At 34.7% G+C, this 14,514-nt stretch overlaps 1 protein-coding gene across 1 annotated transcript in view; it reads left to right on the top strand.

Moving 5' to 3' along the window:
• The window catches only part of LRP1B (low density lipoprotein receptor-related protein 1B), a 614,444-nt gene that overhangs the window by 486,462 nt on the left and 113,468 nt on the right, over positions 1 to 14,514 (top strand). Inside the window, exons 56-60 of the mRNA XM_009319022.1 lie at positions 1 to 152; positions 2,612 to 2,697; positions 6,262 to 6,384; positions 10,087 to 10,268; positions 13,633 to 13,832. The exon at positions 1 to 152 is cut by the window's left edge and continues 20 nt beyond it. Of these exons, the coding sequence (XP_009317297.1) occupies positions 1 to 152; positions 2,612 to 2,697; positions 6,262 to 6,384; positions 10,087 to 10,268; positions 13,633 to 13,832 (743 nt within the window). The remainder of the gene's footprint in view (positions 153 to 2,611; positions 2,698 to 6,261; positions 6,385 to 10,086; positions 10,269 to 13,632; positions 13,833 to 14,514) is intronic.

Here is a 14,514-nt window from a genome sequence, read left to right as displayed (position 1 = left end):
TGATGGCAAAACATGTATAGATATTGATGAATGTTCATCTGGATTTCCTTGTAGCCAGCAATGCATCAATACATACGGAACCTACAAATGCTTGTGTGTAGACGGGTATGAAATACAGCCTGATAACCTAAACGGCTGCAAATCGCTTTCAGGTATCACTTTTTTTTTTTAAATCAACAGCTGTATCCAAAATAATTTGTGAAATACCTTAGCCCCAAGGTCTGTGTTACCTTACCCTTTTATGCAAGATAAACAGAGTTACTTTGAAGCACACTACTTCAATAAACAATAGGAATGTGATTCAATGTTTGAAGGTAATAAGTTCTATTTTTAGTATGTATTGTGCTCAAATCATTTGTTGTGAATAGTTACAGTGGATTATGAAAGTTTGAATTAGTAACTTATTAGAAAAAGTATTAGGAAAGTTAAGGTACATCACTTAATTCTACTTCTGAATCACATGATAATAATATGTTTATGATAAGTGTTTAAAAGACTTCTGCTGGTTTATTTCATCAACTTTAGAATATTAGAATGTACTTCAAACTTCCTGGTATGAAAAGGTGGGACAGGAAAGAATAGTAGAAATTGCAAATTCCATTATTCCTATAGCATATGAAATCCACCAGTCTTATACGTAACACACAATAAAGTTCAAGATACATAAGAACACTGGTTATTTCCTCACCCTTCTGTCTATGCCACTGATGTTATTTTTATGTGCTTCAGTGAGTAGGATTCGCTAGACCAGTAAAAGGAAAAGCAAAATGTCAACAGGAAAGAAAAAAAAACCGTTACTGCGTTGTGCTGGATTTCCTTCGTAGTGCAGGCAACCTTCAGCTTGAGCAGACTCCTCGTTATTCCAGTCTTGCAAAAAGTTGTTTGTTTGTGTTTTGTTTTTAAATATCAAAAACTTCTATTTTCTTTCTAAATGACAAGGAGACTGGAACCTCTGTCTGCCTCATATTCCTGTCTCAGGTGCTTCCCTGAGTAATCAGAGGATACACAGGAGAGGGCAGAAATACACTATATTTTTGCTTTACTCCTATCTCATGCTTTCCAAGTCACTCGTACATTTAGAAGCCATAGATCACTCAAATGAGAAGGGGAGCTGGAACACATCATAGTACAGTTTATTGGAGTTGTTATAGATCAAACAGCAAAAGTGATCATGACAAAGCTGTTTGTGGCAAGGATGGTTGTGCCGCGAGGAGTTGCCAACATGTGAATCATAGAATCATTAAGGTTGGAAGAGACCTCTAAGATCATCGAGTCCAACCGTCAACCCAACACCACCATGCCCGCTAAACCATGTGCCTAAGCGCCTCATCTACACGTCTTTTAAATAACTCCAGGGATGGTGACTCAACCACTTCCCTGGGCAGCCTGTGCCAATGTTTAACCACTCTTTCAGTAAAGACATTTTTCCTCATGTCCAATCTAAACCTCCCCTGGCACAACTTGAGGCCATTTCCTCTCGTCCTTTCGCCAGTTACTTGGGAGAAGAGACCGACACCCCCCTCGCTACAACCTCCTTTCAGGTAGTTGTAGAGAGTGATGAGGTCTCCCCTCAGCCTCCTTTTCTCCAGGCTAAACAACCCCAGCTCCCTCAGCCGCTCCTCAGAAGACTTGTGCTCCAGCCCCCTCACCAGCCTCGTTGCCATGTGTTTGGCCTAACACTGATTTCTTGCAAAAATTGCCTTGAACATTTTACAACAGAGCAGAGCGTTACAGCCATTCTCCACAAACCACTAGCAGACAGTGCTGAGGATGGTGCCTCGGATAGTTTAAGAACTGGAGGATGTCTTGCCTTGAACATAAAATGTATTCAAGTACAAGAGCAGAGTAGGTTGGACAACACATTACATTCCAGAATGTATGAGCAGTAGATACAAGTCTTAAATACATTTTTAATTATAATTAGTGGGTTTTTTATTTTAGCTGAGGTCTCTGTTAATAGAGCTAAAATAAAGATAGCTTTTTAAAATTTTTGTTTGTTTGTTTTTATTGTTATGTGTATCAGTGTCAGAGATGTTTCAAAGTAAGCGATGGCATGAATGAGTATCTGAAGGAATATTTTTTGCAAAAAAACTAGAAAACCAGGGGTAAAAAAACCCAGTCTGGCTTCAGTTCATAATTAGAGAATCAAGGTTTGTCCAAATAGCTGTTTCTTTATGTCTCTACTGTTCAGAGTATTGAAATCTCGAAAAGAAATGGACAAAATGTGCTGGGTTTGCAACCGTAACAAATAATAGTCTTAGTGATAATTTGGAAGTGAATGTCGAAATTAAAACCAGTGGTATGAAATATAATTCAAATTTAATCTCTGACAATAAATTAGCATAAAATACAGTATGGTTCCCATATTACAAAGGCAAAAAAATTAAATTACATTGAAAGATATACTAATTGATTGCTTTGTTCATTTTTATACTGCATCATTGATCTTTCTTGGAACATTTGAATGTTTTAAATATTTCTTTCATCCATAACATTGATCAGAGCATGTAACATTTATTTTTCAAACCATCTGTATTTCAGCATTGTATTCCTGATTTTCCATAAATTAACGTAAAAGCTAGTCTAATATATTCTTTCTCCCGGGGTTTAGATGAGGAACCTTTCTTAATTCTGGCTGATCATCATGAAATAAGAAAAATTAGCACTGATGGATCCAACTACACTTTGTTGAAACAGGTATAATCATAGTACCATGCTCTAAGTTTAACTCAATACTTTTATTCTTTTCTAAAGTGTGGAACTGACAGAAACATCATCCTACAATTGGCATTGTATGCAACATAGAACAACTGCAGTATCTTCAGAGTTTTTATAATACTTTAAATTGACTATTTTATCTGAATTTGACGTGATTAAAGCTCAGGCAGTTGTTTCGTCAGTCATTCTGATGTACTAAAAAAATTACGTTATTTGTGATCCTCTTCCATCACAATATGTTTTGCACAATTTATATATTTCAGTTTTCAAAAAAAACCCCAAAAAACTATTTGGCTGTGTATTATTTGGGCTACTTACTGTCATAATCCAAATCTATTTTTTTGATTTAGACAGACAATTCCAAGATTTACAATATTACAATCCACAAACATATATCTTTGACTAAATCTATTTTTTTAAATAATTACTCTAAATTATTATAATAGGGAAAAAAAGCTTATTTGAAAAAAATTACAAAAATAGAAAGTCACCCAGTAAGTACAGAGCTGTCATTTTTAGCAGTTTCTGCTCTGCTTCTATGCTTCACCTAAGTGTAGTTACTTACCATAGATTAGAGTTCCAAAATATGTTTTAAGAAGAACATCTATTTCCTTGAGTACTAATTAATGAATTGTGGAAAGAGTAGAAAATCAGTTATTGCCAGTCAATAGCGTTAGGCTTTCTGGCTTCTTGTGTCAGTAAGCTGTGCAACTTAATGTCACAAGAGAGGTGCTCAGGTCTTCACAACAGTAATTACAAAATTAACCATCTTGCATTAAACATTGACTTTATTTAAGCATAGCAAGCATTATGTTAAAGTCTGTCTGTTCTTCTGAAATCCTTCTGACTACCTCTCATTTACATCTCACCGCCTCTCTCCTCTTTTGCTGGTATATCTATTAATAGAAGCCTGTGGAAAGAGGGGAGCAACAGTATATTTTCTTTATGGTTGGTGCTGACAGATTGGCTCAAAGCTTCATCAGTCTTGAATTTAATGGACTCCTCTTCAGTATGTTAGAGACCGTGTAGCTCCAGCCATTGAAGAGAATCTGTGTTTTCCATATCACGTTAATTCACTAGTCTAATAAATACCTCTGCTATTGAACCTACTGGCCTTTGATCCCACAAATACGGCATTTTTAAAAGCATCCAGATTTGAAAGCAAAAGAAGGAGCTATACCAGCAGAACAGGTGGGCTGTCTTCCTCATAAGGACATCTTTTTGTCCTTGTAATGTTATGATGGATCAGCTCTTTCTTAGACATCTACCAGATGAAGGCAAATACCAGAGCTGCTCTGGCAAAGGAGCAAAACCACCCTTCTCTGTGTATTTGGTCTGTGCTTTGCCATTCTAACAGTTGTTCATAGAAACTCAGAGTAAAGGAGCTGAAAGTAGGAATTCATTCAGTCTTCTCTGAGTTGTTACGTGCCAGCTTTTTTCCTTTTTTTTTTTTTTCCAAGTATACATAAACAGTGCAACTGTTTGAATTGCGTCTCATGTATGTTCTTTGCCTTCCATTTCCTTCACTCCTAGTCATCAAAATTCCTAGGGTTTCCGTAGACAGAGTAGATAGAAAGAATCTTCCTCCTCATTATTTGTGATTTTTACCTGCATTTTTTTAATTGGGGCATCAAGGCAATAAAAATCACAGCCTAGGATACCATGTGCTGTGTGTAACAGAAACAAACAAAACCACAGGTTTAAGGTGAGAGACTAATGCAGCTGATGCCATTTGAAAGCTTCCCTATTCCTTCTAAAAGCAGATGACATGAGAAATAACAAAGAATTATGCTAGGAGGACTTAAAAGTGATGTGTAGATCACGAAGAGGAGAGGTTTTCTGGACAGAGAACTCTACTGCAGATATACAGAAGTAATTTTACCTGCAGTTGATGTTCTGATAAATGTTGGAACTAAACTGACCCAAAATAAAACACTTGAAACCAAAGACTTGCAGGCAGTCAATTCTCTTTATCAGTTTGGATACATAAGAAACTTTTACAGTGTTGTAGAATATGTAGATATAAGGCTAATTTTTCACAAATTACTGACTTTGATTTCTAGAACGTTACAAATTTTTTTATAGTCTTTTGTATTCATTCACCTAGTCTCTCCTTTGTTAAGAATTTGGGGTGAAGGTTTATCTGTAGGTGCATTTATACTAATAGTAGAAGAAGGGACAAGATAACTGTTTTGCAGCACAGTTATGACTGACAGAACTGCAGTCGGTTTTGTTAAAACACTGTGCATGGATATGTGATTTTTGAAAATGAGAGCGGTCCTCCAACACTGCATTGTTTCAGGCTTTCTTTAACGATAGTTTGTGCAGCCTCATCACTCCTTTCCTCTACATTTTGATCAAAAGATAGATTTACAGTATTAGACTGTAGTAGTTGGCAGATAAGTCATGTATCGCTTTCTGTACAATTAAATATTGCTGTTCTTAGTTGTTTATTTTAGAGCTGGCTGGTCCAGCACATCCCCTCTACAACTAGGAATTACATTAAGGAGGCAAGTTGCTACCCGAGAGTGGAATGTCATTAGGCTGATAACAGAATTGATTAACTGATCTTGCAGTTTTAAAAGGAGTGCAAACTGCATTCGTTCTTTTTACCACTGCTGCTCCATCTTTGATTGATAACATCTTTGTATATTAAGAATAATTGTGGTTTCACTACATATCAGAATGTTAAGCAGATTATGGGGCAAGGCTTTCCAATTCTCAGATAAGGAAATAAGAGCCATCATCTGAACGCAATACCTCCCTTCCTTGTCCGCCATTTGGGCTGAAAAGCCGTTACTATGTGATTGCTCTTTCCGGCCTATAGAGGTACCTCAAATATGATGACCGCTCTTTCTTACAATGTATTGGCTTAGTAATTGGAGCCGTAGGAGACCTCCAGATGCATGCTGGATCTATAACTTCCGATCTTCATGTATATACTACCTCTGTGTGTGTGTGTGTGTATACACATATATATATGCACACAATACCTATAACATAGCATTTAAGAATTGAAAACCTCATTATTCAGGAACTAAAATTAATGCTTTTTTGACCATCACAGTTTTGAATTCCTGATTAATTTATATTAATAATGAAATGTTTTCATTAAGTAAAGATAATAAATTTTATGCTAGTTCTGAGTTTGTTGTTATAAAATGAATGTCATCTAGTTTGCCAAAGTAATGCCAAAGGTAGTAAATAACAGAGAAATTGAGCAAAAGTTAAAATATTTACTGTTAAATTTCATTTTAATAATAGGAAAGAAAAACACAGAAGCTTCATTTAGTTTCATGTGTCATCTGCATTTTTTAAGTGAGATAGTTCTTTGTCACCATATTTATTTCTGTTACAATTTTTATCTTATTCTGATTGTTTACAATTAATGTATGGAAAAATGAGAGAGGTACTTCAAAAATATGCGGTCAGTAAAATAAAGCACTTTGAATATTACATGCAATGTATTTTGCATTCTGAATGCAATCAAGCAGTTCGTATTCAAACGTTTGAATAAATGGACTTCTTTTTTTCTTTTTGTAGGGGCTGAACAATGTGATTGCAATAGATTTCGACTATAGAGAAGAGTTCATCTATTGGATTGATTCCAGCAGACCAAACGGCAGTCGCATAAACAGAATGTGTTTAAACGGAAGTGACATCAAGGTAATTGGGGATTAATAATGTCATTACTAGAATTATTTTTTTTTTTTAGTATTTTTGGAAATGCTCCTTCATGGTTTTAACCCAGATTGTGAGGTTTTGGTATGTGCATACAAACACAGCATGAGCTAGCAAGTCCTAGTAGAATTTAATTGCATTTGTACCTTATTTGAAATAGGTAGGGACTAAGTGGACTGTATTTATGAGCTAAATTCCTTATGACTTAATTGGCAGTTGACTGAATTGGCAGTTCAGTGAGGTTTACAGGACACCAAAGAAAAAAGAGGTATAATTAGGTGTAAGCTGTGTAAATACACTGATGAATTATTTCTTCATATACAATTTCCCGTGGTCTTCAATTTGTTTTTGTCTCACCTCCACTACACTGGTAATGAAAATAACTCAATGTCTTTGCTGTGAATAATCCAGGGTAAAACTGCATTCCCATTTCTGCACAGTCTGTCTGTTTTGCCTCAGTAGTGGAATAAGTTCACAAAGCCACCATTAAGCACATTTGTTGACTTACCTGAACGTTTTTCCAGAATTTGTGATAAGCAGTAAGGAGGAGTTCTTTGCTTATTCTCTTATGTCTGACCTTATTAAACAAGCAACAAATGAGCAGTAACATATCCTGTGAATTTTGTTCTCTCGTTGTACACCAGTGTATTATGCAGAGAGAAGAGATTTCCGTTCTTCATTTGCAGTTTAGTACATGGACTAACACATCCTCAGAGCACACTGACTTTAGTCTTTGTGAGGGTTAAGGTTTGAAACTCACTGGCATCAGTGAACCTTGTTTCCATCCTTCACATGGAAATAATTGTTCTTAGAACTTGAAAAAAAAAAAGTGGATGAGCGGAAGTTACGGCACTCTGATTCCATTGGGGTAAAACTAAAATCCAGCAAGCACTCAGAAGTTCTAGTGAGTCCCTGCAAAGATTCTTCCTGCAAAAAAAATAGGAGACAGGCAAGTGTGGGGTTCAAAATCCCTTAAATCCTTGAATCGTATTTATTGCCTTTAAACATTTTACAAAGCATCCTATTCAGCTTCTTGTCCTTTCTGGATGAATCTGTATTTTGTTATTTTAGGGAATGTTTTCAGGACTGGGGATGACCCCAGAGTTTTTCTTTCTAATCTTAACTATTTCAAGAAGAACAAAGAATTTTTCCCAGTCAAAAAGTTGTAATTGCCAGGTGGGGGAGTACAAAAGACACCTGTTGCTTTCTAAGGATGTAATAATAATTCCATTTTTTAAGGAAAGGTTTCAGAAATTTGAACAAACATTGGAAGATAATTAGGTTGGGAGCATGGAGGATATTTCTTTTTTCCTTCATTAGTATTTTGCAATTTACGGAATGAGTGTCATCTTGATGGAGATTTTACTCAAATAGGATGCCAAATTCAAAGCAAAAATTGTGAAAATAAATGCATTTAATTTTCATAAGAATATTTGGGTTTTTTTCACAGAAAAACTTGGCCCAGGTTTGGCCTCTGAAAACTAAAAGTGTGTGCAAAAATTTATCAAGAATTGCATATTGTCGCTGTTTGATATTCTGTCAATAATCTTTTATCCAGTGCCAAATGCTGTCTCTTTGACTTAGATTTTAATAGGTTACCATAGCACATATTTAATATTTGATGTTACAAATAATTAGTTTCCCAGTAAACCTGTTTAAATATTTTAATTTTTTGTTTTGTCATGAAAAAGAGGTTTTATGGTTGACAACCTTTTCCCTTGAAGTATGAATTTCTTATTTTATTTCCTTCATACTTCTTGTTTTACTATTTACTATAAATAAATACACTATTAGTGTAAATGATAGCATTTGATATATTGCCTAGGATTTCCCTTTTAGAAGATAGCATCTTTTCAGCATACCAACTCTAGCTTTCTTGGGCTGGGAAACCTGATGGCATCTCATTTTTCTTCTGCATCTGATCATGGAGGAGATATTTATACAATTGAAGCAACAACTTTTTCACATAAATGCGTATGAACATTAACACAGTGTTTTATGTATAGTGTTGTAGATTCAGATGAAATCTCTTATTGGAAAATGCTGTAGTAAGCTGGATTGTGTACATTAGATGTCAGACTGGTGATCTCAGTGACTGGAATAAGCGTAAAGTGACCCTCCAAAGGAAAAGTCATCAGAAAAGAGAGACTAATTACTTTGGTTAATGCTTCTAGATAGTGCAGCTAAACCACTATCTAAGTTTGCAGAGCTTGCCATTTCTACATGAAATGTCCCATGTTACAGTGCAGCAGTTGCTGCAATTATGCATTTATAAAACAGTGAAGCTGGTAGTGCTAAGGTATTAGGAAATAAAGTATTTTATTCACATTAAAAAATCAGTGCATGTCTGATTTAATTTTAAAGAGATTTTATAAGGTGATAAATAACGTAATAACCTGAAAGGATGCTTTTACATATTCATAACTATAAAATTGGTTTAAAGTATCTCACAGTGTCCCTTCTTATCTTGAAGGCTTTTCAGTATCTTCAAATGATAAATAAAATTTAAAATAACACATTCAGTTATACATAATCAGGTTTATGTGTAAAGTTTATACTCTATTGCACGTGCTTTTAGTGGTGAAGATGACGATAAATTTGAATGTACACCACTGTAATAAACTCATTATTAGTACTTAAGAAATCTCAAATATCTTCAAGTATTGCGTGCTCTGATTATTTTTTTTTCCTTAAGTTCTAGTTGCACAGACGTAATCAGGACCTAATCAGGTATAGAATAGGTCAGAATAGACCTTAGGAGTAGAATTTTTAAGCCTAGAAGTTGAACTCTAATGACTGGGAATATTCAAACCTCACTCAACACTTAACATGAAGTACTCCCAGCCAAGCAAGTCATGATGAGATTTGTAATCATGTATATCTAGAGACATTTGTTCAAGTCTCAGAATTATGCAAGTCATCAAAAACCTTGAGAATAACACATCCTTGTCAGTAGAGCATAGGCTTTCCAGTAGGTCATTTTATTGCTTCTGCCTCTTTGTTTATTCCTTAATAATGTAGTCCTTTTCAAATTTAAGTAATTCTTAGAAAGTTCCTCTTTCTTCTGCCATATGAATGTTGGAAATAAAAGCACAGTATTTACTTTCCAAGTAGGTAATCTTTTTCTGTTTGCCTGAGTTGAGCGCCCTTCTGGTTTATCTGTCATGATGACATATGGCACCATTGTGGTATTAAAATGAAGTATATGCCGATGTAGACTGGTGAGCTAATAAGCAGACACGTTTTGAGGGCAAGCTACGGGGAGAGAAGCCTCATCTCCATTCTGTTCTGTGAAAAATAAACAGAATAGTAAAGGGAAAAAAGTTTGGGTTTTTTTTAAATTAAGACAGAAGGAAAATTAGAAAATTAAGATGAAAAATGAAAGATACAAAATTCTTAAAATTTAGTGCATAATGCAGGGACGTTGGAAATTTGATATTTACTACATCATGGTATTCTCCATTTTCCCTTACTGTAAGGAAAGTGTCACGTTGTCTTAGTTACTTAAGAAGTGTCATTACTTCAGAAGTGTCATTGTTTAACAGGGAGTAATATGTATTTTTCGCATGTTGTGTGTCACTGTATGATATATCCAACCTCTCAATATTCTGGTATTATTAACTCCTGAATTGTTGTTCCTTTTCTCAGTATTTAGGTGAATAATTTATGTATTTTTTGCTTTTCTAGGTAGTCCACAATACAGCTGTTCCCAATGCACTGGCTGTTGATTGGATTGGGAAGAACCTCTATTGGTCTGACACTGAAAAGAGAATTATTGAGGTGTCTAAACTCAATGGCTTATACCCTACCGTCCTTGTGAGCAAAAGAGTGAAGTTTCCTAGAGATCTGTCCTTAGATCCTCAAGCTGGGTATGAAGCAGCCATTTTGCAGTAATTAATATTTAATCCTAATTTTATATTTAAATATTTTTAATAAAAACAGAAGATAGGAAATACTAACTAGTTTTTTATTATCTAACTTGCAGCTACACTGGATATCAGTAGTCTAAAATGCATTACCAATGCTTACTGTATCATCATTACATATAAAATTGGTATAATAGAAAGATAGAAAGATGAATGCAGGTACTAAACAATGGTTTATTGTATTTACTACTCTGTAAATGTTTTCTTTTGGTAGGAGGAAAGCAGATATTTCAAAAAATATCCCTACCTTTTTTAAAAAAGTGTATTACTAAATAACAAAAAGTTCATATTACATGGAAGACAATTCTTACATTTTGTCTCATTTATTCACTGAAGCGAACTGTCTTGTTAGCACTCTTTTCTGTGTTTACTAGTTTCCAAAATAATTTAGGCCATTCAACTACCCTATATTTGAAGACTTTTTTCTGATAGTTTTTGCATGTTTAATCCCGCATGATTTGAAGATAGCTTTTGCCTTTTTTACTCTATAAAATTAAAGCTTTGATTTTCACACAAGTCTAATAACTGGACTGATTAATTATTAGGATACAAGGGGTTTATTTTAGGAGACTTAGTTTATAGCTTTAGTTTTCAGAAGTTTGAAATGATCAATACGCTTGAAATATTTATTGCAACGACAACGATAAGAAGTGAGAACTGCCCAGTTAGTTTAACTAGTTTGTTAACTGGTACCTTTAATTGCTAATTTTATTAATTATTGCATGACTTATAATTTATTTATTAATATAAATCTGTGCTGGTATTCTGAGTGCAGTTTTGAGCACCACCACTGTTTTTCATTTCTTTACTGGTGTGAGAGCTATAGGAACCATGGACATTTTTTTTTCACAGTTATATTATAATTCTGAAAGACAATAATTTTTCCCATAAAATTGATGTCCTTGAGAAAATTAACCTAATACCACAAATTTTTTAAAAAAAGAAAGAAAAGAAATAATCTTTCCATTAACAAATTTATTTAATATTTGATTTTCCCAGAATCACAGATTGGTTGAGGTTGGAATGGACCACTGAAGGCCATCTTGTCCAACCCCAAGAGATACAAGCCCTTTTTACTTTTTTCTGGTTTGTTTTGTTTTGTTTTTAAATAGAAACTTTCTAGCCATTTCTATTTGATCAAAACCAAATCAGTGTTGGAGAGACTCAAACCATCTAACCATTTCATGCCAGCATCTAATTCAGACGATAGAAGAAGAAAGATTTTATATTCTTGAAACAGGAAGTGCATAAAAACATTGAGGTATTCCTGTCTATGTGACAATATCTGTAATGCCACAGCCATTGGTCACTGGGTCTATATGGCTCAATATGCAGTTCATACCTCATAAACAGAGGCCTCTCAATTCACTAGTAAATCATCATCTATATTAAAACTATCCACTAAAACGTCAGTGTACATTTAATTGAAAGTCATTAAAACCTGGTGAATTTCTAACCAAATGTATTCTCTTAAATAAATATTTATGCTGCATATAATCTTTAAGAAAAATAATACTTCTGAACAGTAATACTTAAATTATTATCCAGTCCCTGAATAAATAAAATATAGACTATGGAAAGTTTACCCTGTGTCTTTTCAGATCTGAATTCCATACGTAACGCTTTCTGGTTTGTGGAACATTAGGATACATCTGAGTAAATTGGATGAATAAAGCTATTGTAGTGTCTTATAACACTCATAGTATCATGGCAAATTAATGATTCTTTTCCATCTCTAAATCCTAAGGCTCAAGTAATCATCTCAAGTGTCAGTGACAGGAGAAAATTGTTGAGTTGATCTGGACTCCACCTAAACAAAGAAAAGCAGTGTATTTTCCCAGCGAAGAAATGTAACCTATCTACTTTACTATTTTTAAGAGAAAAGCCATTTTCTACCAGTTCTTAGAACTAGCACTGAATTTTCTTGTAACTGTACCCTTTCTTCCCTGTAAAATTTGGCAGGGAGGATGAATACATTTGTAAAATGTAGTCAAGATACCAATACATGGTATCACTCTCTGGTTGCCTGGACATCCAGGATATGTTCCCTGTGTATGCAAAAATCAACTCTACAAAGTTTGTACAGAGAGTCCCAGTCTTCCAGGAAGGTTTAGATCTACACGGGCATAATAAACTTATTGTGCTCCTGCTCAGTGCACAGTATGTGTACAGACTTAGCTTTCCAAGGCCAAGCTCTTTTTTTTGTTTGTTTTAATAAATATATTTACTTGTTTGTTCATTTATTTTAATAAGGAAAGCCACTGGAAATAAAAACTGTGTTTGCATTTCAAATACAGAGTTATTGTTTGAAATAGTATTAATTGTATCTTAGTTTTTTTCTCACAAATGAGAAATGCTAAATCAACTATATTGCTGATCCCATACAATAGTAATGATATGTTTCCAAAGAAAAAGTTTTCTCTTGGAGTCAGGGGAGAAAGTTCCCTTTCTTTAGTGCTTATGTGGAGCAGGCTCAGTGCCAACATATTGCACCTGTGTTTTGTGGGATACCTGTAGCTGTTCTTAGGGCCACCATTTTCTCCTGCACACAAATAGTGGTGGCTATTAAGAATATGAGCTGCATCTGGCTTTTTGAGAGCCTCTCCAAAACCTGTAGAGTAGAAGCATATCTCCTTCCCAGCTGGAAAGATCTGTCCTGAGGTTCTAAGTAATGGCATACAGCAGTACCAACATGCATCCATGTACCAAATAATAGGACTTTTTCTTTTATTTTGAAAAGCAAGTGGCTAAATAGCATATTAAAGGAAAAATTGCTACTCAGCTTTCCAACAGTCTTTCTCAGTGCTTTACCCATTTTAGAGTCCTTTATGTGAGAAACTGTTCTAATGTTTTGGAACTAGTACTTCTTGAAGTAATATAATTTGCAGCATACTATTATTAACAACAAAACAAGGTTTTGTAATATGTGTTAAAAAAAGTAACTGTAAAACAATAGTTCTCGTAAGTTTAGCAGTGATGCCATTTTTGCGTGATACGAGAGTCGCGAAGTTCAATCTGGGTGGTACTTCAAATTCTAAGGTATCAAGACTAAGCAATTTAAATGCACTTTTTACGAGTCCATAATGAATTTGATGAAATCACATCTAACATGAGGGCTCTGCTATTCAAACTCTTTACTTCTAGCACACTCATTTACTGACAGGTCTAGAAAAATCAAAAAACCTATCTGGAAAATGGAAACATTATGGAATAATTACTGATTGTTTTTGAGATCAACTAAATAAATTATTTATTGTTACTATTTTTGCATCTCTAAACAAAGTAGCTGTTGTATTTTGTTTTATAGATACTTGTACTGGATTGATTGCTGTGAGTATCCTCACATTGGCCGTGTTGGTATGGATGGCTCCAGTCAAACGGTTGTCATAGAAACACAGATATCTAGACCTATGGCTCTCACAATAGATTATGTCAACCATAGACTGTATTGGGCTGATGAAAATCATATTGAATTTTCTGACATGGATGGATCTCATAGACATAAAGGTTGGTCAACAGCTTTTTTTGGGGTTTTTTTTTAGTTTTTAAATTGAAGATGCTTTGTGTGTTATGTATAATTATGTAAAAACTGTACTTCAAAACATTTTTTCAACCTTTATTGATATATTTTTCCTTTTAATCAATATTTAAAAAGTTGCTTTTCATATTCCTTCTCTGTTATGAATATGAATAATTTTTAAACATGCGGTAATACATGTCCATGGAAAAAATGTCACATGAAAACAGAAACTCTAGGAACAGACTCAGCAATCGGAGGCTGCCCTGTCAATTCTGTACTCTAGTGTATATTTGCAACACATGTTCTTGACCAAGTTACAAAGCCAGTGTAACTCGGCTGTTAAAAGTGGAAGGGATATGTACTGTGTGCCGTGTGTCAGAATGTGGCAAGAAGCAGCCTTTTCTCCAGCCTGAGAAAGCCTGGAAATGCCCATTAGTCTGCTCAGCATGAGTCAATAAGGAGACCAGTATTGTAAATGTAATTTGGGGCTTTCCGGGTAGATGGGTAAAATGATAACTTTTGAAATACTTATGTAATGAAGTAATCTTTATCCCTGTGTTCTGCGTCTCACCTGACAGATAATTATCATAGAATCATAGACTCATAGACTAGTTTGGGTTGGAAGGGACCTCTAAAGGTCATCTAGTCCAACCCCCCTGCCGTGGGCAG

The sequence above is a fragment of the Pygoscelis adeliae genome, unplaced genomic scaffold (assembly GCF_000699105.1).
Source record: "Pygoscelis adeliae isolate BGI_AS28 unplaced genomic scaffold, ASM69910v1 Scaffold222, whole genome shotgun sequence".
NCBI lineage: Eukaryota > Metazoa > Chordata > Aves > Sphenisciformes > Spheniscidae > Pygoscelis > Pygoscelis adeliae.
The sequence above is the reverse complement of the archived record's forward strand: the minus strand, read 5'-3'. Positions and strand labels throughout refer to the sequence as shown.